Below are 27,500 nucleotides of genomic sequence, written 5' to 3'. Positions count from 1 at the left end.
TATATGTATATATATATATATATACGTATATATAAATATATATATAAGTATATATTTACTAATACATATGTGTATATATATATATATATATATATATATATATATATATATATATATATACATATATATATTTCTATATATATTTTCTATATATATATATATATATATATATATATATATATATATATATATATATATATATATATATATATATATATATATATATAATTATAGATACAGATATTTATATATAGATATAGATATATATATATATATATATATATATATATATATATATATATATGTATATATATATATATATATATATATATATATATATATATATATATATATATATATTTATATGCTTCGCTATTGACGTTTCAGCCACCTTTAAACCTTAAAAAATCATATATTCGAAAGTGTCATATAAAATTTACCTGCTTTAGCTTTACAAATGAAACTTTGTACTTTTTGACAAATATTGTCGTTCCAACCAGTATATGTTGCTTCTACGCAGTTCTCATTATTATTATTCGCATTGTTAGGTTCATTAGAACTCCAATTAGTAAATAACAAAGTTGTATTATCAGACCATGTGAAATTTCTCTTCATCGGGTAATTATTGAGACCTATATTAAGTACTTAGGTTATGTAAAAAAAGTTTTTTAAAGCATTTATAAAACATGGGAAATGGTTATATAACAAAAAGTTAACCTATCCAGTAGTGCATGATGTCTGTGACATTATTAGCCAAATCAGTTCTTTTTATTAACAATATTTGCTCAACAATAAAGGAATTTTCAACTTGATCTGTAACACTTAACAAATCTCCAAACCGGCGACATGATATAAGCGAATTATACCAATTTTTTGTATCATTATTAAAGAAAATGTAACAGTGGCTTCCATTTTGTAGCCCACCATAAATGCAACTATCATTACTAACTCCTAAAGTATGTTACTTACACATTATTATTCTTTTATTTTTGTGTTGTTTATAAAACTATTAAAAGTAAAACGTGTAAATATATCTTTATAGATTTATTACAAATAAAGTTTATTATAAAATTTAAAAATAGTATTTAACATTATAAAGCAACCATTTTAAAAAAATACCGTTTTGTTTGAATTTTTAAACTTCGTGCAAAACAACTCTTAAAAATAAATGATATTAACAAAAAATTTTCCATAAATTTGACAGGTTAAATTAAATTGTTGAAGATTAAGTAGCTAGCTACTAGTTTTTGTAACGTCTAAATGCACTTTATTTACAACAACAAAATTTCATGACAAGCGTATAAAGTAAAGTCATATACTTTTAAGATCAAATGGTTTTATGCTCGAGTCGCTTCCAAAAATGTTTGTAATCTTTATCTTATTATTTAAATAATAATTAAGCTACTTATTTAAAAAAACTTCATTGCAAAAAAGTTTATTTCATAACAGCATAAATTTTAAAAATTGAGGTTGCTTATAAAAAAAAAAGAAAAAAAAAACGCAATTTAATTGGCAATTTAATTTTGGGTTATTATAAATAAATTTAATATAGCATACTGTGAGTGATCGAAGTTTCAGTGTTTTTCCTACTATAAATGTTTTAGACTAGACCGGAGCAGGTTATCATTGGGACAGATTAGCCCAATCGAGTTCATCAAAGGCCTTGCGAATTAGCGACCTAAGAGTCTAGATGAGATTGAAATTAATTTTACTCTGTTTACAGAAAAAAAAATTATTTTGTTTAATCATTGCTAGAAGTGCAGAAATATTTTAGCAATTTTTAATAATTCAAAGTAAATTTGAACAGTTTGCTTGACATTAATCTGCTCACTCGTGTTCAACAAAACTGCATAATCGAAGTTCTAAATTTATAGCTTATACTTTAATGATTATTAAGTGTTTAATATTAAATAATATTTATTAATAATTTAAAAATTAAAGCATTTATAATCTAAATATATGACGAAAGAGGTTGGTCCAGTACAAGTGGAGTACGTTGGAAGTATGTTAAATTCATCCTCAACAATTTTGCTGTTATTATTACTGCTACAATAGATTAATTTAATTTCAATAACATCACTTTGTGTTTTGAAATATTTTAGTATTTTTAAATATTTTAGAATTTAAATATTTTGTGTTTTGAAATATTTTAGAAATATAAAGCAAACTTGAGATAAATAATAAAAACTAAAAACGAAACCTTATTGCTTATTTAATATTTAAAGTAAAAGTATCGCAAACCGGACACTCTTTGCAAACCGGACACTCTTTGCAAAAACCTAAATTACTTTTTTAATATTGAAAGTTTGTAGGACTTTTTTTATTTAGAATATCGTTGTTTATTTGAGCAATTCTGAAATGTAAAACTTTTTTTAGCTTCAAGTTTGTGTAGAAGAAAAGATTTTTTTATTTTTTAAAAGGGTCCACTTTTCGGAAAACTATCCTTAAAGCGGACAGTTCCAAAATATATGGGATAAACAGCAAATTAATAAGTTCAATATTTTTATTTTTAATGTTAAAGTATATGCATATAAATCACACAATCAAAAAAAACTTGAAAATAATAAATAAAAAAAACATGAGAAAGACTGAGCTTGAAATAGAAATAAAAACTTTATAAACTAGGTTCTGCAACTATCTTTATGGCAGACAAAGTTTACAAATTCATAAATTGCAACTTCATTTTTCACAAGTTTTTCATAAAACTAGTATCTCTGGCTTTTCATTTCTAAAAAACTTTGGCTACTTTTTGTACGTTTTTTTGGCTTTCTTGGAAGGAGTTTACACTTGCGCTGCTGCAGTTCCGACATATGTTCGTTTTAATAGCTTTGCAACTTCTTCTTTTGTTAAATTATTTAATCATGCTTCTTCTGTAAAAGCTAAACTAGTTACTGTTCTGATTTCTGGGTTTTTTTGCATTATACTTCGAAGCATTTCGGAATTAAAGTTGCTTTAAGAGTGCTCTTTCAAGACTGATTTTTATACAAGTCGCCAATTATTCTTGAAAAGTTAAATTTAAAGGTGAAACTAAAGATTGAGTTGGAGGCAGAATTAAGGTTTGTATTTGTTAAGCAGTATAAGGCAAAGCACTTGGGATGCGTCGTGATTTTGAAACTGTCGATAAGTTTGTAAAGGTAATATTAAAAGCTTGGCAAATTTGTAACTTTGAGTTGTCAAAATTGTCTTAGTTTAATGGAAAGAACCCAGTGTTTTCAAAACCAGCAATAATTTAAGTACGAGAGTAAGAGTTGTTGCTTCTATAGAACTGTCCAAAGAGACTTAAGAAACCTTTTTTTGGACAAGTTGCTAAAACTACTTTCAGCGTAAAATTTTCTTAAAGTATCACGCAAAACATCTTTAACATTGGAAAATACACCAACATCAAGAGGCTGCAGAATGTGAGATGAATGGGTGGGAATGCAAATTAGTGTTATATTGTTTTCTTTACACTTTAAGACTACACTTAATGACACGTGTATGCTGTGGCTATCCAATAGTAAACTATGTTGACCACCAACTTTTTGAATTTGAAGAAAAAACATTTTATTTAGCCACTGCAAATACTGGTTACTTTCCATTCAACCGATGCTAATGTTGTGTAAACTGTGTTTGGTGGGCCTCCTTTAATCCAATCATTATAGAGTCGATTATTTGATTTGTAAACAACAAAAGGCGGTATAGAGAATTTTTCAGCTTTATCAGATTTAAGAACAGTCTAGTTTATTTTTTCGTTATTTCCAGATAATACTTGTGGACGCTTTGCACCTCATCTGCTAATTACTTTTGCATCTCCTTTGGTACCATTGAACCCACTTTTATCGCAATTCGACAAAAGCATGGCTTTATTAAAACCTATCTTTGCTAAATCAAAATGCATTTTCAAAACATCTAAATAACGGAAATAATTTTTGGTTTGAATGAACATGCTTCAAGGATGCGATGTTTGCAGCTGTTCTTTCGCTTCTTTCTAAGTGCTATCAATTCGTCAATCCTTTGTACCATTTGCAACCAGGCGTTTTATTTTTAACAAACGCGTTTCATCATTTTCAATTAAACAGTCTCTTACTAAACTTTGAACTTGATCAAAGTCCCTACCAAAGACCCAATCGGCAAGTAATTAAAGAAGGTGAAACAAGATTAACTCGATGCACGGGCTTAATTTTGCTGTATTACCACCAGCAACTACTAAAGTCTTCTTTGATTTTTAAACATTTAAACCTTAAATCTAACAAGTAAACGAAGAGAATTGAATCATTTATACAAGATAGTGAACCATTTAAAGTTTTTAAATCAAATTCTCAAATTAGTTTTTAAGTCGAGTATTTAATTAGATGACCCATGTCTTTAAACTAGAGGTCACACGTAAAAAATCAGAACGCAGTGTTTCACCCTTCGCGAAATAAATGAATTTGGTGCATCGCTCAATTCAAAGATCCATTTCTTCTAAAACACAGTGTGTCAAAATTGGAACAAACTTCATAGTATTGTTGTAGAATCCGAGAATATGAACAAATTCAAAGCGACTCTAGAGAAATGGATGACGATAAAATGAAAAAACTTTTATTACCAAAAAAAGCCTGTTTAGTCTTCCATGGTAAACAAAAGTTTCCTCCATTTGCTGTAGTAATAAAGAGAACTCTTATAAACCCAAGCAGAAAATTTTTTTTTGTTTAAAATATTATAGGTTTCTTACCCAAAAAGAACCCTCAGTCGTTGTAGCGGCGCTTCAATGTAGCAGCAGGCTATAATATAATTGATTTAGCAAAACTTCATAGTAACAGCAGACTATACAAAGTCAATGTAACAACACTCAGCGCATGTTTCAAAACTTATTATTATTGACTAAATGATTATTATTGCCGCTTTAAAAAGGATTACGCCTTATAGTACTTCCGTACTATTCTGTTTGTTTTATTTTTTATACTTATTAGGAGATTTTTAACCATAAAAAATAAATAAATAAATATATATATATACATATATATATATATATATATATATATATATATATTATATATATATATATATATATATATATATATATATAAATATATATAAAAATGTATACATTTATTTATATACTTTTTTTATTTTTAATTTTTTTAGGTGATCCCAGAAGTTCTTACGGTCTTATCACGGAGCACCACGGAGAGCATTTATTTAGAGGCTCACGCCTCCCTCCTTACCAATGCAGCTTATTGAGTTAGAGCTAGCGTCGAACCCGAGAACTCTGGGTATACATATATATATATATATATATATATATATAATGTATATGTATATATATACATACATATATATATATATATATATATATATATGTATATATATATATATATATATATATATATATATATATATATATATATATATATATATATATATATATATATATATATATATATATATATATACATATATATATATATATATATATATATATATATAAATATATATATATATATGTATGTATATATATACACATACATTTAAATTTAGAGTAAAAAGTTTCTTTTTACAAACATTTAAGCGACTATAACAATTAGGCTACATTTTATTATTGTTTTAAGCAATAAACTTCCTTCTGACTATTATTGCTGTTTTTTAAAAAAAGATTAAATGTACTTCATTATTTATTAAAATGTAGCTTAGTTGTTAAAGCCACATTTTTGTTTACATATTTTTTGAACAAAAAGATGTTTGTTAAAAGAGACTTTTTCACCATTAAAAATATATATTTGGTTATAAATATAAATTAATATATATATATATATATATATATATATATATATATATATATATATATATATATATATATATATATATATATATATATATATATATATATATATATATATATATGTATATATATATATATATATATGCTTCATGGAGAGGTTAAAAATGATTAAATATATTGCTAATAATATAGCTCCATAAATTGTTGGCGAACTTAATAGTCCTGTTAGCAGTGCCCATTTGAGCTCTGACATTTGGAACTCCTGGCAGCCATTGAAGAAATTACGAAATTGTTTACGAAAGTGTATGCAAACAGTTAATGTACGTAAACTTCAAATTATGTAATGTTAAAAATTATTAAAACATGCATGAAGTTTTACATTTTTACTTTCACTTAAAAACAGCATTGCTGCGACATCTCTTTCAAAAAAAAATGAAAAAAAGAAAAACACGCTGCTAGAAAACAATTTAATTTTACTTCAGCATTAAAAGTCCTTTTTGCTTTACTTATTTTTTGGCTGTAAATATATATAGCTGGATTAAAAAAATTGAAACTGTTTTGTAATACAAGGGGGATTTAAACCCATGCAAAACGGCACTGATGACAGCGTATTAAACCATTGATTTATCAAATTTATGCATAGAGTAGAAAAACAATTTTTATAAACTCTCATACCAAGTGCAATTAATCAACTCTTTTTAAGCGGGTTCTCTAAATAAGCCCAACTTTATAACATAGTATTAAATGTGCGCACATATATTTAATGTTTTACAGGATTGTTTGTACATATACAGGATTGTTTGTAATATAAGAAAACTTTTCTAATAATTGCAAGTCTTTTTTGCTAATGCTGTTTTGTTTTTTACTTTTGTATTTACGCTATTTTATTTGACAAGATTGAAAAAACATGAAATATATTGTCTTAACCAAATAGAGAATTTGAAACTTTGATTTTAGACTTACTTCTCTTAATATTTAAATACCTCATCTTATTAATTGATCATTAAAAAGGATAGACGCGGCTTTTTAGTAAATCGTTATAGACAAACATTTTTATATGACGTCACTTTGGAGCAAAAAAATACCCCTTTTTAAGATGTAGCTGAGAACTCGAAATTTGTAATTAAAAAACGTAAGATGTAATTTGGAACCTGGAAGATGTAATTGAGAAACTTAAAATGTAATTAACAACATGGAAGATGTAATTAAGAAACTTAAAATGTAATTGAGAACATGGAAGATGTAATTAAGAAACGTAAAATTTAATTTAGAAGATGAAAGTTAAGAAGATAAAAGCTGTAATTGAGAAAAGTTTATAAAATAGATTATCAGAAATAAGTTCTTTGTATTTTTAAATCTTTTGCCTTAGTTTATCTTGTAATTTTAGATTGGATCCTAATTTGGCCAAGGTGGCCATATAAGTTTGTTGTAAGTAACTAATATTATATTCTCAATAAATTAAAAAAGAGATGAAAAGGTATTTTTGGTTTTGGCGGTAACTCCACCTTTTCCGATGAATTTAAATTTCGGCTGCGGACCCAATTGTATGGTGTTTTATATTTGATATCTAAAGTTTGCGACAGAGTCATCCAATCGTCATTTTGCTCAGCACATTCAATAACTCTTCTTCTATCATTCGATAAATATAAAACATGATGTTTTCTTTAAACTTGTTCAGTTGTATGTATTTCATGTCTACAATTTGGACAAGGTGGTTCTGGTTGTTCCATAAGTGGATGAAAACAAATTTATTATAATATATTCTTGCACGGATTAAATTTAATTACAAACTTTCTGTTCATAGTGCATTGACAAGTAACACAACGATCTTTCTATTCCATTACTGTATTACTGTATTGTTCGTGCATACAAATACGAAATTTGATATTACTGACTTATTAAAATGCATGTCCAAAATAATCTTTTATAATGATCTTTAAGTTTACATTGTGAATTCGCAATTACAAATAATGTATTCTCATTTACATATTGCAATTTCATACTTATAATTTTTATTTTTCTAATTATATATTGCTAATTCATATTTACATGTTGGGTTTCTCAAGTACATATCAAAATTTCCTAATTACATGTTGTGTTTCTTATTTAGATGTTGCGTTTTTTAAATTACATGTTGTATTTCTCAATTACATCTTATTTTCTTGATTACAACTTTGAAGTTCTCAATTATATCTTCAAAAGATGTAGGAAAACAAACAAGAAATTTAATTTTTTATTTCTTATTTTTTATTTTTAGGAAGATTATTTTTAATAAAATTATAAATAATAGATTTTTACAGAAGATTTTATTAAAGATTGTATATAGTACTTACTATGTTTTTCCTTTAAAACTATCTAATTATTACTATTTATATAAATACAATCTCTTTACGGGTACCCTGAAGGTGACCTTAGACCTTTTTCCCTCTGACTAAACCTAAGTCTCTTGCGATTGGATCAAATGGTTGTATATAACTGCATTTATTTAAAGTTATAAAGTAAATTCTCTTAAATATTTATATGCCTTTAATAAAAAATTGCAGTTACAGAATAGCTTTTTACAAATGTAAAGGGCAGGACTTCCAGACGGTTAAAAAAAAAAAGATTTATTTATTTATTTATTTTTCTCAATATGCACTTACCAATCTTTCCTCCTTTCATTACAATAAACTCTTCAACATGATGCTTCACTATACGAACTTTGGGAGAAATATTTAAACCAAGATTTCTGAAACTTTGTTAAAATCTTTTAATATAATCAGTGTTGTTTGGATTTAATGTTTTCCCAAAACGCCCAAAATGCTATTGCCTCTCAAACCTTTCATTAATTTTTCTACCAATAATATTGTGCTTATCCAGATAGATTTAAAAGCAATCAAGTTTATGAGAAATTTGTGGATACGTTTCCTTTTAACCAGTGTTTACCATGTTAACGTCTCTGGCAAGAACAATTGTAGAAAGATAACTATTTCCAAAATAAGATCCTTGATTAGTTTCTTCAAACAGATTGTTTCAATTAGATAGAAAAATTTTTCTACTATGCTTAACAAACATGTTAGCCTGGTATATTGAAAATTTCCAAGACCTTCTTTGCTACATTTCCAGTCAAGAAGAATTAACAACGTTACTAAAAATTTTTAGCTTTAGCAAATTTTCCTCCAGCAGCCGTTCTTTTGTTATACCACTCACATAGATATGTTAGAGAACATGTCTTAGCTCTCAGCATATTTAGTGATTGTGTATCACAAAATGGACAAGGATGCTTCAAAGCTGCTGATTTTGAACCATCAGGAGCAAAGCCTTTACATTTTGTGAAATAGAGTAATCGAGAGAATTAAGTTTTAATACATCCAACATTTTTATGTTTGCATCATTTTGATCAATAGAGGGTTATGTTTGCATCATTATGATCAATAAAGGTTATGTTTGCATTATTTTGATCAATAGAGGTTATGCTTGCATCATTTTGATCTATAGAGGGTAATATCCCCAAAAGTACATTTTTTTAAAGACCAGTATATATGGAATCTTTAAATCCATACTCTAGCTCTAGCTTTAATGTAAATGATGAGGTAGCCCTTAACCGTTCAAGAGATCTATGTTGTAAAACTGTTGCAACAAACTCATCAATATTATTGCATATTACACAAGGATTAGTTCTTTCAACACACTAAATAATATTAAAACATCTTTAAGTCCAAGGATGGTGATTTATTTTAAATTATAAACTTTCAAATTAATCAAAATATAAAATTATATTGCAACATAGAATAATATTTTATTTAATATATTACTTTAATATAGCATTTTAAGAAGCAAAAAAACCACTGTTTTATTATCTCCGGTATCCTGTTAAGATTGAATCAGCGTTCGCTCACCATAAGCTCAGCATTAAGCTAAGACAAAAAACTTTTGTTTTCTTTTCTTAACTTTTTAGAAAAGCAAAACTGGATTTTTTTCTTCATTCACTCGTATGAGTTGGACAATTTATAACATCTTATTGTTACTAGTAAATTCGATGCAAATGTTAAAAAGAGTAAATGTTTTTTTTTTTAATTTATATGTTTTGAATTTTGTTGTAGACAATTTATGCCTAGTATGATTTGCTATATAGTTTGCCCTGTAGTTGTTTCAGTTTTGAGTGTGAAAAGTAAAGTGTTTTTGGTTCAACTTCTCCAATAGAAACAACAAGCTTCTTGGGCCAAAAGTGTTCAATGTTATTTTTGCGTCAGGAGTAACTAAATTGTTGACTGTGATTAATAAAACTTTAGCTTAAGTTACCGGTGAGGTGGATTTTACAACTTTCGTCAAATTGCTTTACTTAGCTAACTTTGTGCATATATATTTAATATCTTTTCCTAATTGTTGAAAACAACTTCTGCAAGAAAAAGATTTTCAGTGGTTGTGGAAAGGTTTAAATTACTTGGATTATGATCTATATCTGTATTAGTTTTATATAATACCTTTGATGGACGAATTGCTATTTCAGAACCATTTTTACGCACATTAACACAAATGAAACACCAACATTTCCCACCTCGAATAACTCTATTATTAAGACCAAAAAGTATTTGGAAATTATGTTTTAGTGCAAAAGCAATACTGTTTATAAGCAGAATAATTATAATGAAAAACATAATTGGTTTTTTATGGCTTGTTTGTTTATAAAACTTACCTTCGTACTTAGGTCAAGCGGTGATAAAAACCTTTTTGAAAGTGTTATCTCTAAAATCACTAGATTTTTTCTGTAATTTAAACATAAGATTTCAGACAGATTAGGGTTTTCAACAGATTAGTTATCCCAAAAAAACTATTTAATTCACTTTTCATATTTTTTCCTTGTTATGGACCTGGTTTATTGCCTTTGGTTTGAATGCATCTTAAATTATTACTTTTTTCATACAGCATGTGCCAAAGTATTTTAAAATCTCGTTATGATCTTTAGCAAACTATGGTATTTTTTTCTTTTCTTTATAAATAGTTATTACATTTTTTTAAGTGGCTCTTAAATTTAAGTTAATTTAAGTTTTTTACTTAAATAATTAAACAAAGCTGCTGTTAAAGGTGTTTATAAATAATGTTAAATTCAACAATAATTAAAAAAATTTTATAAAGTTTTAAAAAACAGCAACAACTATATGCTATAAACAAATTATCAAAATATATATACAGTTTAGTAAACAATAATTTATTAGGGTAGCAGCAGGTAAAGTTTCTACTGCAAAAGGAAGTAATTATAAATTAAACAACTACTTTCTGATAGACTTAAAGAAATATTTTAATGTGTAAATTAAACTATAATTTATAGGAATATATATTATTTATATCGTACTCTATAAAATATCTTATCACAAGTTTTAACAAAAACAATCAAAAATTGTGAGCTGCGCAAATATTTAAAAGTTACGCTAAAGTTAAGACAGCTCCTACCTATCGTAACTTTTCTTGATTAAATCAAGCCAAACATTTTCCTAATATATTTTTTAAATACCATAATTTTTGCTTAGCGAATTTAGTAACACTAAAAAACTAACGCTTACGAAAGTTTTTTGAATCGCACACTGTTTTGCATATAAAAGGAGAAACTTTATATGATAGTTTTGCTCACTGTCCAAAACGTTTTTCTTCACGGTCAAAAAATCTTTTTTTTGACAGAAAATTATTAAACGAATTTAAATAAACAAATATTTTACCTGTTCCATATTTACATATATATCTGAAAGCATTTTCACAAGTTTCGTCATTCCAACCATCGAATGTTGCTTCCACGCAAGCCTCATTTTTATTATAGGCATTGTTAGGTTCGTCTTGCCTCCAACTAGTAAACTGTGATATAGCATCATCAGACCAAGCAAAATAACTTAATGATGAAATGTTGAGACCTTTTTAAATAATATGATTATATAAAAGCGTTTAAAAATTTTTTAAAAGTTTTTTTTTTCTTTTCTTAATTCACACCAAAAATATAGTCCAATTTTTTTTGTCATTATAAAATGCTCTTGTTTTTATCAGCAACAAAATACGTATTTAAAACTTTTTATTTTTTTAAAACTATTTTTTAAAGAACAATTGTAAAAGAAGCCGACAAAAAAATTTGGTGCGCATCACTTGTAAACCATATTGCTACAAGTGCTCAAGATAAGGCTACACCCTAGATGGTATATATACCATACCCATTTAATAAATCTAATAAGACTGCCATTTAATGACACGTGTCCCACATCAAACCTTTTTGTCGGGTAACGTGACCTAGTTTAAATAAGATCAATTTAATACTTCATGATGTATAACTAATAACAAAACCTTTTATTTAAATAATTCTAAAACTCAATTAAAGTTTTATTTAAAGTATAACTTAAAGTCAAAGATTTTTTAAAATTTTTTGCTTTTGACTTAAGTACACACTAAACAAATAAAAGTTTTAAAAAGCATATTACCAATCCAGTAATGTTTACTTTCATCTTTTTTAAGCTGTTCTATAATAAATGCATTTTCTACTTCGTCTGCTATACTTAACAAATCTCCTCCATAATTTTGACATGATAAATAAGAGTTATACCAATTTTTTCCTTCTACCGTTTCACTTGCTTGATAAAAAAGGTAACAATAAGTTCCCTTTTGTATCCAACCAACAGAACAGTTACTGTTATAATTCTCTAAAAAATAAAAAGTCTTTTTTAAGGTGTTTGTTTCAAAAATTCACTTATAAAAAAAATTTAAAATTTTATTATTCTATGAGTTTTGTAAAGTTGTAAAATAACCAGGGCCGGCGCGAGTCGGTGTCACCTGGGCGGGGATGGGGAAGGATACATGGGAATGTGCCAATACAATTTTTGCTGACTAAAAAAAGTTCCTCGTTTTTTGAAATTTAAGTTTAAATTTAAATTTAACCCTTTTTGACAATTCAGTCGGTTGAATTTGGCAAGTAAATGAACAAAAACTTTTTTAAAGTTATTTTAAATCACTTTGAAAATTACTTCTTTTAAAATTTATATTTGCTTTTTTTTAGTTCCTAATTCAGCAAATTGTTTTGCACAAAATGTTTAAAATAGATTAAAGAGAACTTGTTTGTTATTTTAATTTAAGTACCACAGGTTATCACATATTGTTGGTTTTATCTTCTAAATTGTTTTTATCTTTAAAACTGATTTAAAAAAAAGTTTGATATTTTCTTTTTAATATTTATTATAGCCAACAAAGTTTTAGCAATCCTAGCAACAAAAGTTGCTGCATCAGCCTATCTGTAAATAAGCAATTAAATGTAAATAAGTAATTTTAATAAACATAAATAAGTAATTTTTTTAAATAAGCAAATAAATGATTTAAAGGTAATATAGCTAAGTATGAAGCTGAAATATCATTCATCTATTTTAATTGTTTTTTTTTATTTTTAGGTTTATCTTATAAAGTATTTGAACGCTAGTGATATGTTTTTAAGGGCTCACTTTCTATAGCGCGCACAAGTTGTAAAATCTTTTCCTTGTTATAGAGGGCCTATAATAGGGGAAGAAATTTCATCTTTTTCATTAAGAGGAAAGGATTACCTTTACCGAAAGTAAATTGGGTGAAATTAGAGTGGTTAGGGTAAAATAGTTACTTACATCCACAAATTGAAGATGTAGTTAAATGTTTTTAGTAGAAGTTATTATTTATTTATTGTGTTATTCTATGTTTGTAAAATAAATCTGTAAAAAAGACTACCAATTACTTTTGCTTTTTTTTTTAACATTAAATTATGTTTATAAAAAATTTTTATTGAAAAGACAAACCTTCTGCTTCTACACCAAACACCAAATTTTTGCCGAACATACAAAGAGTTATAACAATTTGTTGCTGTGACGGTGTTATCAAAATATTATTAAAAAGATTATTTTACTGTCAGTTAAGATTTTTTGGATACTTTAAATTGTTTCCATAATTTTCACCATTAATTTTACTCTTTTTTTACCTCATGATGGTAGAGTTTTTTTTATTTCCTTAGTTCACCTTTGGTGCTTAACATCATCATGCTATCATAAATTTACTTTGTCTACTGTTTAAAGTATGTATTTAACTTAATAAACTTTATTTGGTGTGTTTTTTACTATGTCGATCATTATTTTAATTTACTATGTTGATCATTAGCTAACAGTTTAAATAGAAGTTAGTTTGTTGCAATCAAGGTAAGTATATTTTTTTTTTCGGTCAGATTAAACAATTTGTTTTGCACTTATAGCTTTATTGTTTTTGTTATTGTGTGTAACTGTCTTTGCAATAAGTGTTTTCTTTCAGATTTTGACCATTTTTAACAGATCTCAAGAAAAAAACATCAGCAACAGGTAAATTGGTTTGTTAATATGATATGTAATGTTTTTCTCAGAAAACATTTAGTATAAAAAAAACGTCTTTTAAGTGTATAAAAAACGTCTACAACGTTTAAAAGGCATATTTAAGGCGTCTGTTTCAAACAAAATGTTTGCTGGGTTATTTCTTTTATTATTTCTTAGATTTTTTTTCATTTTAGATAAATCTTTCAATACATTTTTCGCATATTGCAGAACAAATAAAAGGCCCAAGTCTCATAAGCACATGTGGTGTCGGTCCAAATTTAGAGCGATAGCTCAACCCCTCCTTTTTTAATTAGGGAGTGTGGATCCTGTAGAATGCACAATATGAGGAGAGGGAGTGATGGAAAAAATAATAATTCATAATTGTTAACTAAAGATGCAGATAAATTTAAATTTTTTTGTAAATAAAACTTTTCTTTACATATTTTGTTTTGTTATAATGTGTAAATAAATTGATTTCTAGTTATTATATGTAGTGGATTTTTTCCTTTTAATTTAATTAATTTTTTTAGATTATTTAGATGGCGTGTTTTTTCAATATAGACTTGAATGAAATCAATAACTGTTAAAAATTATTAGGTTTTGTTAATTTGCTAGTAAGTAAGTAAATGCAAATATCTTTTATTTTAAGAAGCTATACGAGATTTTTTTTCCACAATTCGCAATAATTTCTATTTTACCTATGTGAGCGAAAGCCTAATAATATGTACCAGCTTTATATCTTTTTATGCAATTTTATGCACCATAATTAAAACTAATCAAAAAATAGATTTATTTAGATAAATGCAAATGCAAACTAGACTTTTAGATTAGCGTTTTATAGTCTATATTTTTTAATGGTCTAAGAACTTCTTATTCTGCCATTTGTTTAGAGTTACGTGTAAACGTCTTTACTAAGTGTAAACGTCGTAGCATATGTTGAGTTTGCAGGCAGTGTATGTACAATCGTGCATAATAAATCAATATAATGAGAAAACTTTTGATTTTTATTTTAACAATTAAAAAACTTTTTTGATATATTATAAAGTTTTGATAAAAATATATCAACAATATAAAAAAAAATATTAAATTTATTAGGTTAAGGTGAGGTCGAAAGCTCCCCAAACAACACTGGCATAAACGCACAAAACCGCTGAGCTATCAATGATATATGTTTAGTAGAAAAACAAACCTAATAGACGTATCCCGCATTCCAATGGAGTAATAAATATTTTAGTTTTTATAATTTCAAATTAACATGAGTGACTTTGCCTCTTCTTCAATAAATATAAAGGAGGAGGAAGGTGAGCTTATTGCTGTATTCCACAATGCAAAAGTTCGTTATACGATTTTTAAAAACAAAATGTCAGAAATTGCAATTGAATACCCAAGAGTACTGCTCGCTGAATTAAGTGGGCAAAAATTATTTCTCAATTTAGAAGAAAAGGTGGTAATGATAATTTTGTTATTAAAGACACGACTCTAGTATTCGAACTTCATTTTAAAAATGAGGACATTCGCTTTTTATTCAATCTTGTGAGAAAAACTTTAAAAAAAGAAGCATTTCCATCTAGTTTTGAATTTAAAAAACAAGTTGATATACAAAAACAATGTTCGCCTGAAAAAAGAAAATGAATTGAAAACTTGACATTGAAAACGTTTCTAGAAATGGAGACAATTTAAAAACTAACGAGAGAGAACTATTAATTGATTTTGAGGTTGAGAAAGGTTGCACATGTTGTGTTGAACTAAGAAACAAAATTGATCTACTAGAAAAAGAAAAACACGAGTTGAAATCTCAAACAAGAATTTTAGAATTTAAAAATCGAAATATTAAAAATCACTAAATCAATGTAAAAGTAAATTTAAACGTTATAAAAATATGTCAGCAGACAAAGAACTGTTTCAAAAATATACTTACATTGAACATGAACAGTGTATGAATTTATACAACTTTGTAAATCCAGAAAAAAAATGGTGAAAATATTAAATACTTCAACTCAGCATTATCTGAAAATACGCACAGTTTCATTAATCAAGCTAAAACTGGTTTAAAAACAAAATTAAACACAGAAAATTAGTTATTTTAGTTTTTAATGTGGCTAAAGAATAGATTTAAAATTTTTCACACATTTTGATTATTTAAAACTTCAAAATCAACAGCATCTATTTATTTAAAAACATGGACAAAATTTCTATATTTTTCTTTAGGAAGTGTACCTATTCGGCCTTCACGCGAACAAGTTAATAAGTTTAAGCTAGAAGCTAAGTTTATGCAGGTTTCCTTAATAAAAAACTATAGAACAAAAATGATTTAGTTATGGTTGATTGTGGGTTTACTATTTCGGACCATTTAAACACAATAAATGTTTAATTAAACATTCCATAATTTTTAAATTGAAAACTACAGCTAAGTAAAGAAGATGCTACTGAAATTCAAACCATTGCATCATTAAAAAATCATGTACAACGTGCTATTCATAGGATTAAAGTATTTCGTCAAATAAGTAATAAAATTCCTTTAGTGTTTCACGGTTCAATTACCCAACTATGGACAGTAACTTGTTTTTTATTTAACTTTTTGCCAACACTTATCAAAAAATAAAATCGAAAGTAAAAACATTATTTATAGAGGGTAAACTTTCTTTGGTGTTTACATTATTGTCCAATACTTGTGGTAAAAATAGTTATTGTAAAAATCCTTTAACTTAGTAGTTAATATAAAAAAGAACTGATTGTGGAAAGGTATTCTTATAATAGCAATTCCTTTAAATGTGTACACTACAAAGTCTCAAAACTGGGAATTACTTAATCCCATAGCCATTTGTATTTGTGTATAACAATCAGAACAATAATCTCTTTTTTAAATATGGGTGTCCATTGCCTAATCCAATATAAAAATCATTGTCATTCAAACATTCAAAAAATGACCAGTGCTTTTTCATTCTAGGACATTTAATTTCAATTAAACCATAATAATATTTGGCCTCTTCATCATATAAAAGAACATCCGGACAGCAAAAAAGAAACAAAATAAGTTTGGTTGGATTACAATTTCATTTGCCCTAACTGAAATATTGCAATTTAATCTATTTTCCAAAGCTTTAATATATGTCTCTTGCGCATGTGGCTCATACGCAAGCATGTGGTCTAAAGACTCTTAAATAAATTTAGGCAAATCAACTTTTTGTGTGTTATTACTTAACTGATGAGCAAGAGTTTCAAATTGTCTTTTGCGTATATGAATTTTATGAGAAGTACTTAAAGTTAGACGATGCTTTCTTAGATTAAACCACAGCTGATTTTTATTTTGTGTAACTGCATCAGCTTCATACTTTCGGCTCTGTTCAAAAGATACTTTTATTGATAACAGAAAATGTTTCTCATTTAGCTTCCAATTGCGAGGTATTAAGCAATGAGTTTTATTATAAAAGCCAAAAAATAAAGGAGGTAGATATTACACGCATTAAAAGAAATGGCTTTAAGTTTTTCAATATTCATGATAAATTCAAAGTTCTCATTTTTATCTGAAGTCGACAAAATAAAGGAGAGAATAGAAAATTTCCAAATGATGTTTTAGCAAAACTAAAAATGTCAAGTACGCAATGAACAATACCAATATCTTTACTGAAAAAACCAACATTTGATTTTAGTTTCTACATATTTTCTCTTAAATTTTCTTCTTTACATTTTATTCAACTTGGATCATTTAACGTAGGCTTAATGCCACGCTTAAACCCAAATTTTTGAACATTTGTAAACATTACATGATTTTTAATTGTTTTAGTTTTATGACCTGGAACGCCCAATTGCTTTTATTTACTTGTAAAAACAATCTTTTCAGGTACATTCTCAACAAAATATAAAGAATTTTTTTACGGGTTCGATCGGCTATTATTTTATAAATAAAAAAGTAAACGCTTTTTGATATTTAACATAAAAGCCATTCGCTTTCTTTATATGTACATATTTCATTACATGAATATAATTATAAACAATAATATTCCTGACTTAAAAACATTGATATTTATGTATAAATAAATCAACAAATAGCATTCCAGATTTTTTCATAATAATGTCTTTCAAAGTATATTTTATTTTAAAAAAATCTTTTTTCCTTTTACATTTTTTCATCTTTATAATTTTCATTTTTTACGGGAAGTATATGGGAGCAATGTTTTTTATCATTTCGTGATTAAAAATCTTAAAAATTAACAATGTTAATTTTAAAATCTTAGGAAATAAAAAAGATTCATTGCATATCAAGAGTTTTAAAACTAAGTGTTTTAATCTAATGGGGTTAAAAATGCAATATTTTTTGTTTAAAATTTATAAAGTATTCTATAGGACATTTTGAGAAGGGTTAAATTTCAAATGATCGAGCTCTAAAACTAGTCGTAAAAGTTTTTGTTAAAAATTTGCTAAAAGTAATTTTTTAAATAATTTTCAAAAACACTTCAAATAACTTTTGACTTTTTATAACTTTGTATCAAAGTTGTAAGTTACAAAAAAAAAAAAATTAAATTGAAATTAACGATTTCTTCTTTTATTTAATTTCTTAAGTTATTTTATTATAAAATAAAATTGGATCAAAAATACACACACACACACAACACCCACACACACACACACATTTATATTTATATATATATATATATATATATATATATATATATATATATATATATATATATATATATATATAAATTAGTAAAAAACACTTATCTAACTTTTATCTTCGACTTGAAGTTTCACCATTGCTGGATCATCAGGAAGAGTTCTGAACTCTTCCTGATGATCCAGCAATTTTTCGAATGTTTGAATGACAATGACTTTTATATTGGAATAGGCAATGGACACCCATATTTAAAAAAAGATTATTGTTCTGATTGTTATACACAAATATAAATGGCTATGGGATTAAGTAATTCCCAGTTTTGAGACTTTGTAATGTACACATTTAAAGGAATTGCTATTATAAGAATACCTTTCCACAATCAGTTCTTTTTTATATTAACTACTAAGTTAAAGGATTTTTATAATAACTATTTTTACCACAACTATTGGACAATAATGTAAACACCAAAGAAAGTTTACCCTCTATAAATAATGTTTTTACTTTCGATTTTATTTTTTGATAAGTGTTGGCAAAAAGTTAAATAAAAAACAAGTTACTATCCATAGTTGGGTAATTGAACCGTGAAACACTAAAGGAATTTTATTACTTATTTGACGAAATACTTTAATCCTATGAATAGCACGTTGTACATGATTTTTTAATGATGCAATGGTTTGAATTTCAGTAGCATCTTCTTTACTTAGCTGTAGTTTTCAATTTAAAAATGATGGAATGTTTAATTTAACATTTATTGTGTTACATATTTATATATATATTTATATATATATATATATATAAATATATATATATATATATATAAATATATATATATATATATATATATAAATATATATATATATATATATATATATATGTATATATATATATATATATATATATATATAGTGCGGCCGTGGCGCAGTAGTTAGAACGCATATGTATATATGTATATATACATATATACATATATATATGTATATATACATATATACATATATATATGTATATATATATATATGTATATATGTATATGTATTTATATATATATATATATATATATATATATATAAATTTTTTTTTTTTTTTTTTAATTTTAGGTGCCCCTGAATGTCCTAACGGTCTTGTCACAGAGCATCGCGGAAATGCATTTAACCAGGAAGTTCACGCCTCCTTCCTTACCGTGACGCGAAATAATGTCCAGAGCTCGTTTCGAACCTGGAACTCCTGCTTATAAAGCAAGCGTTCCAACTACTGCTCCACGGCCGCACTATATATATACATATATATATATATATATATATATATATATATATATATATATATATATATATATATATATATATATATATATATATATATATATATATATATATATATATATGTACATATGCCCATGTATTTCTTTGATAAAAATATTTATTTTCATACAATTACAATAACTGCATTTTAGGCATTCGAATCTCAAAGGCAAGAGCTTTTGAATTTGCAGTTTTTTGAATTACTTTCTTTAGTTCTCGTTTGGAGTTAAGCCTTTAATTCAATTTAGTAACTGTTAATAAGACCGATACGTTTAGTCCAAACTACTATTGTATTTTAAAATTTCATCGATGCTGTTATTGACTTTTTGACGATCATAAAATTGACAAGATTGAAAAAACAATAAAAAATAATGACTAAATTTGAATTTTTGATTTTTGATTTATTTATTTCTTAATGGTATATTTTGATTGCTAAAATTCTGTCATTTTTTTAGTTCCGACATTTGCATTGCTTTATGTACAAACGTCTATCAGTGTAAACGTCTTTAGCATTTTCTAAGTTTGCAGGCGGTTTTTAGAACAATCGTTTATAATATATGTATAGCATGAAAAAACTTTAAAATTTTACTTAAACAATAAGAAGTCTTTTTTGCTTTCTTTATATTTTTTTGATATAAATGAATAGGGAAGATTTGAAATTTTTCAAAATGTTTTAAGCTTTTAAGATTTCTTAAATCCCCAAAACAACACCGGCAATATCGCACAAAACCATGAGATACGATTAGGTGAAAAACAAACACTGCGTATACAAATTACTACAAACAGCCATGTAAATTTCTATAAATAATCATATCACTTTATGCTTATAAACTCTAAAATCCGTAAACTTAGTGGTGCGCAGAGAGTGGTTTAAAACAAAATTTGTTGTAATCATGCATACTATTATCAAAACTAAATATGTTTTGCAAATTTTTAATCGATTCATAAAGTATAAAAAAATGTCACCAATATATCTTTTATAAAGTGAGAAAGAATTCTGAAAAATTGCAAAAAACCTCTTAATTTAGTTTACCCATAAAAAGGTTTCTATATGGTGGTACCTTTCTTGTCTTTATAGTTGTACCTAGTATCTAATAATGATGTTGACTAACTAAACTAAAAGTATTATGGGTTAAAAATGTTTTCAATATAACTTTACAAAAGCAACCGGAGGGAAATTAATAAGTTTATTGCTTTTAGAGTCTTTTTTTGAATAACATTTGGCAGCATCAATATTTAATCTATTTCTATAAATGGAGGTCAAATTAGCCTTAACATTGGAAAAAACAATAGATGTGCGAGCATGAGACTTTTTAAAGAAAATGTGTTGCGGCTTCAAAAATTTTGTAACAAACTTAGATTTGAAACTATAAAGCAAAGTGGATTATTTTTTTTGTGAGTTTTTAAAATGCCTTAAAATAAAGGAGAATATGCCGTTATTTTAAATCATAATAGATCTACGTTTAGTTTTATTAGGTTTCTAATTTAAGGGCTTACATATTGACATTTTTTCCGATTATGATATGCTTTATTCTAAATACAAATACTTCTTTCTTTATTTGCATATTTTATAACAGTATTATTATTATCCTCCAAATAAAATGATGCTTGATGTAGTATTTGGGATAAGACTCTTGTTAATTTGGTATCGTAACTAGTAAGATTTTAACATCCTTATCAACTTTATCAGGTAAAAAATCAAAAGATGCGTTAATAGGACTTTTATTAAACTGAAGCTGTTACATAACCATATTGTTAAAATTAAATTTTTTTAATGCTGATTAGTAAACAATATTAGGAAAGTGTAGAAGACAGTGTAAACTTTAAACCATTGCTTAGTACTACTTCTGTGCTACTGTGAAGTTATGTTTTACAAATTTTTGATTTACTAAACAGTAAAAATAATATTGGTCATTAATATCTAAATTTTAATAAAAAAGATGTATGTATAAGTCAGTAAAGACTTTAAAGTGAGCTACATTTATTTCATGCTAAATGCTTGCCACTCCCTTCCTAATGTTAATGCGATTGTAACTTTTTGTACATCAATCTTAAAAATAACTAAATATAAAAAAAGAAATAGCAAAATGAAGCATAAAATTATCATTTTGTTCCTAAGAACAAAAATATTTAAGAACACAATTAAGTAACTCAAAAACTTTGACTGTTAATAAAAAACTAAATGTCAAAAATAACATAACTCATAAGATGCATATAATAATAGTTATGGTTTATTCAAACTCGGCTCTAAGGTTATAAACTTTTTTTTTTAATTTGTTTATTTATTTACATTTTTACAATTTTTACAATTTTTTCACATCGTAATTTATTTACATTTTTACAATATTAGTAACAATTTTTTCACATCGTAATATAAGCAAAATATACTTCCGTCGCAAAAGATTATATTTAACTAAATACTGCTAAAATACATTTAACAGAAAAAATAACACTCAGTTAAAAAAGAAGAAAAAGTTAAAAAAATAAATAAATTAGGAACCATTAGTTGAATGTATAATGAAGTACTTGTTTAGATAGATTATACTGTTAAAGGAACTCGTAGAAGACTGAACCATCGAGAAACTTGGGGTATTACGCAAAATACACATAAACATTGTGATTCTCATGCACAAATATTTTAAATGTTATTGTGATAAGATTTTATTTTATTTTATCTTTGTATTATAATTTGTGTGTGTGTATTTTATTTATTTTTTTGTTTTGTTTTATAGTTTTTTTTGTTTTGATTTTTAATGTTTTTTAGATATATTTATAAATCCGACTTTTTTCACGTTTTAGTTTGTTTTAGTTCAAATTTTGTTTGAATTTTTATTTATCATGTGAACTAGAACAATTCTATGTAATTATCTATTTTAAGAAAAAGATTTTTAAGTTTTGATTTTAAAGAAAATATAATGTTAGGAATAGTAATTAAGGTGTATTTTGGAATTATTTTGTTATTCAAATAGGGGCAGCGATAAGAGATAGAGAATTGCGTGTTTTTTGTCATTTTTCGGGGTACGATAAAGTTACCAGTTCCTCTAGTGTTAAACTTATTGGTAATTGAATAAAAGAAGTTTTTTGTGAAACGTAAAGGTTCTAATCCCATTTTATAAAAATACTCTGATGAAATAAAAGAAACAAATTAATGAACGACTGAGAGTCAAACTTTGTGTCTAAAAAGAAATAACTATAGAATAAAGACTTGGTCTTGTATAACCAAAAGTAATATGATTCTCTGGTCTAGTAACATGATTCCGTCCAGTCAAGTATTTTTTTGCAGGAAATCCAAATGGCTGCCCTACTATTTTTATTTGTTGTTTTCACCTACTTGTTCACCATAATGTATTTCCTTCTCAAAAACCAATGGTTCTTGACACTATCTTAAGTAATGCTTCTAAATGTTATGTGTCCAACACTCTTCCTAGCTATAATAATTCAAGTCACTTCTTTGTAGTTAGTCAGCCTCCTTCAAATCTTTATAAATCTATTCGCCTAGTTCCCGCAATATTGTTTACCGGTCAGGTAGATTTGCTGACACTGTTACACTGATGCGATTGTACATGTTCTATACTAACTTCTTGCAACATTTTCAATTATTCAATTTGCAATTGTTATATGCTCTCTGCTCAAGACATCTACCAATCTTTAAAAGCAATAACGCTTGTTAACCCCAAGACTTCGATTTTACAATTTATTCAAATCCTTATAAATGATTGTAAACTAATTACCAAAAAAAAACGAATCTTTAACAAACAATTCTCTGGGAAAACAGAATTTTTGAAAGAATTTAGGCAAGCAGATAAAGTTCAGTTCCTAAAATATTAAACCATATCTCATATGTCCGACTTTGTTCATTCACTTTATTTCTCACAATCTCCATCCAAAACCATTCTCCAAAAATATGCTGACAACATCATAACTTATATAATATACGATAAAGTTCCCGCCAAATTATATCAATCCATTACAGATGGTGTTGCACTATGGTCTGTTGTCAATGGAATGAAACTTAATAGCTCTAAATGTAAAATCATTAGAATTACTCCTAGGTGCTCTGAAATTAAAGTTACATCTTCTCCTGAACTTAACGAAACTGTGAACAGCCACAAGTATCTTGGAACCATACTCAATGATAATTTTGTTTGGGATAAATAATGGACAAAAGTGCACAACAATATAAAATTAGTACCATATCTACTCAAAAGCCTCAAAAAAATTGGATACACTCATCTCAACCTTTTACATTTCTATAGATTTTCTGCCATTAGTCACTTGATATACAGTGCTCCTGTTCACGTTTCGGGTAGTCCTGCTGCAAAAAAATAGATGCAGCATTTCCATTAAAGTGCTCTAAACATTTTTGAAATTGATGTAAACAGATCGAGCAGCTGATTTAATACCTCTAAATATATCCTTGCTGACTAATGCTATCCTACAACCATTAAATTAGCTCACACCAACAGCAGAAACCTAACAGTTTCTAGTTTTGCTGTCATATATGCTGTGATATATGGCTACATACTTTCTTATTAGCTCCAAAATCTTAGCTCTAAAGTGGAAAACATAAACTAATGTTGTTTCCAAAATATTCAAAACACTTAGGGGTTATCTGATTACTAATAGCAAAAATTATTGTTCTTTGAAATTATAAAACAATAAAGTCTTGTTAATCAGGTACCTTAATTTTCCACAGTTTTAAGGTAGGCGAAATTGAATATCGTAAAATTTAACATGAAATAAAAATTTCTCTTGGACGTCATCATCCTTGATATCACATATGTAACTAATGTAGAAATGCTTAGTACATTGAAGACAAAAAAACACTTGCTTAGAAGTATTACTCGCTCAAAAATAATACGCATTCTCTTTTACTTGCTGCGCAGAGTACAAGGTTAAGCTTATTACATCTAGAGACAATGGACGCTTTAATATCATTACTTCACATAAACTACTCTTTTTTTTTTGTCAACTGAAATAGAAACAGTTTCTAAAATTTTCTTTAGAGATAAGTTCTCATCAGGCAAATAAGGTCTTTTAGATGTCTTAAGGACGTCGCAAGGACATTTAACGTTTACAAGACGTCCTATAGACGTCTCAAAGATGCTTGTGCCTGTTGGGTTGATTCTGTATATTTCTAATACTAATTCTTAAATTTTAACATTGTGATTCTGATTCCTTACTGATTGCAATCTTTTTGCAATTATTTTAAATAAATAAAACAGAAAAAATGCAATTAAAGTAATAATATAATACTTGTCAATTTAATACTTATGCAGACTATAACAATGTCAATTTAATACTTATGCAGACTAAAACACAAGAAACACAGGAAACAATTATATATGTACAGGTGGTAATAACAATAACTTACTAATTAGTAACAAATAGTATAATAGTAAGTAATAGTAAAAGAAAGGATACAAATAATATTTTCTTTTTAGTGTTTGCATTTTTTTTGGGGGGTTAGTTAAGTAGAAGATGCTACTATTATAAATTAAAACTCTTATTTGTTGATTGTCTGATAAGAGATCATTTCTAACTGTTGCAGGTGTATTGTCGTTTGCATCTACAGTTATTATTATATTTTAATACCTGGAATATCTTTTTCGGAAACTCTGGCATTGAAACTCGTTTTAAATCTAAATAATTTTTTTTAAAAAAAAGCGCTTAAGTTACTATGAAAATGTAGAGGCCCTAACAATACTTACAACAGAACTCATGCTCATTAGCGCCAGTAGCAGGTATGCTGTGTTCTTGATTTGTAGCATCTGCAATTTTTAAAGCCTCACTTGAGTTTAATTCATACAATTTAACGGATTTTAAAGTAACAGCTTTCTTAATATTACTACATATATTTCATCAACTTACAACAATATTCTATAGATTCCTATTTTAGACTAAATTTAGAGCAAATAGAATGCGATAAAACCCTGAAAATTTCTCCAAAAAAGTCGTATTTTGAGTTTATAAATATTGTAAATGCGTTACTATTGAAAAATTTTGTAACATTGCACTTGCATGCACTAACTTGTTTGTATATACTAGTTTAAAAAATTTTATGATATATTAGCTAGGTTAATGACTTAAAACAAATTTGATTACATTTTTTTTTTTTCAATTAAAAAAAATTCAATTAAGTTTAACAAACGGGTATAGGTTTTCAAATTATTAAATTAAAATGCCCCATGCAATATACAAATGCAGGATTGTCAACTGTAAGATGAATGGTAGTTGCCTTTACAATAATGGTTTTTAAAAAAATCTGAGAAAAAAATTACTTTCTTTGAAGAAAAGCTTTGCTTTGTTTTAATTTAATGAAGTTCATTACTTTATTTTAAAGGACTTGAAAGTTTTGTAAGTGGAAGCAAGCGTTTGCAAGTTTGTTGTGGTATGACGCGTTTTTTATTTATTCGTTGTAAACCATATGTTTATATACATGCATACATGTATATAAACATATGCATTTATATAAACATATGGTTTATATACATGCATATGTTTATATGTATATGTTATATACAGCACTTTTCAACTAACCTTTTGACTGTCATATCTTAAGTCTTTAGCGATGCTAAGGATTTTTTATGATAAGACAGTTAGGACTTCTGAGAGCACCTTAATAAAACAAAATTAAAAAAAATTGGCCTCTGACATCAAAAACGTTTATATTTAAATAAATTGCTGTAATATTAGGTCCAGGGTTTTTAAAGATTAAAGTAAATCCATTTGGAAACATACAACAGATTTTGATTATAAGCCTTGTTTTATGAGGTATGGTAAAAAAATTAAAAATGAGTGGAAACAAATCTGTATATGTAACTTGTGTTTTAAAATACAAGTATTGTTTTTTTAAAATATTGTTTAAGTATTATGTATATAAAAGTGTTTTTTCTTCATGCCTAAAAATTAAAAATGCGGCTAGGGTGATTGCTAATGTGTGGTATTTTATGAGTTTCGTTTTGTAGTTTTGTTTTGTTTTGTTTTTTTTACGCAAATTTACTATGCACTATTATCGTGCTCCTATTTCCAATGACAATATTTTTTTTACGATTTTTTTTTACTTTCAAACTTAAAGCTTATCGAAGCGATGGATCATTATGATAAAACAAATATACTGACGATATATTACTCCTACATCCGTCTAAGATTTGCAAAAAATAAAGATTTTTAAAAAGCTTGATATCTTGCCTTGTCTTTTTCTACCCAGTGGGCAGAGGGCATAAAAAAGACGTTTTTTGAACATTCAAATGACGTCTTTTTTTGTTACAGTGCCCACTGGGTATCTATTATAGCTATGAATATTCTTTTGATTTTATGGGCTTGGTAAGATGGCCGTTAAAGGTGCATAAATATTTTGTAATCTATTTAAATTTTCAGAAAGCGAAACGTCATAATATTTAAGAAAAACTCATCAACTTCTTTTATAAAAACATAAAATGTTCGTCAAAAGATAAATAGATGGCATTAAATAAATAATTTTATCTCTAATATACCATATTAGAGATAAAATTATTTATTTAATGCCATCTATTTAT

The 27,500-nt window shown here is 26.4% G+C and overlaps 1 protein-coding gene across 1 annotated transcript in view; it reads right to left on the bottom strand.

The window, feature by feature from the left end:
- Positions 1–27,500, bottom strand: part of LOC136080636 (uncharacterized) — a 184,705-nt gene that overhangs the window by 147,357 nt on the left and 9,848 nt on the right. Inside the window, exons 5-8 of the mRNA XM_065797540.1 lie at positions 12,178–12,396; positions 11,434–11,622; positions 718–951; positions 441–632 (exon numbers count right to left, since the gene is read on the bottom strand). Of these exons, the coding sequence (XP_065653612.1) occupies positions 441–632; positions 718–951; positions 11,434–11,622; positions 12,178–12,396 (834 nt within the window). The remainder of the gene's footprint in view (positions 1–440; positions 633–717; positions 952–11,433; positions 11,623–12,177; positions 12,397–27,500) is intronic.

The sequence above is a fragment of the Hydra vulgaris genome, chromosome 05 (genome assembly GCF_038396675.1).
Source record: "Hydra vulgaris chromosome 05, alternate assembly HydraT2T_AEP".
Classification (NCBI taxonomy): domain Eukaryota; kingdom Metazoa; phylum Cnidaria; class Hydrozoa; order Anthoathecata; family Hydridae; genus Hydra; species Hydra vulgaris.
Note: the sequence above shows the minus strand (reverse complement) of the source record. Positions and strands in the feature narration are given on the sequence as shown.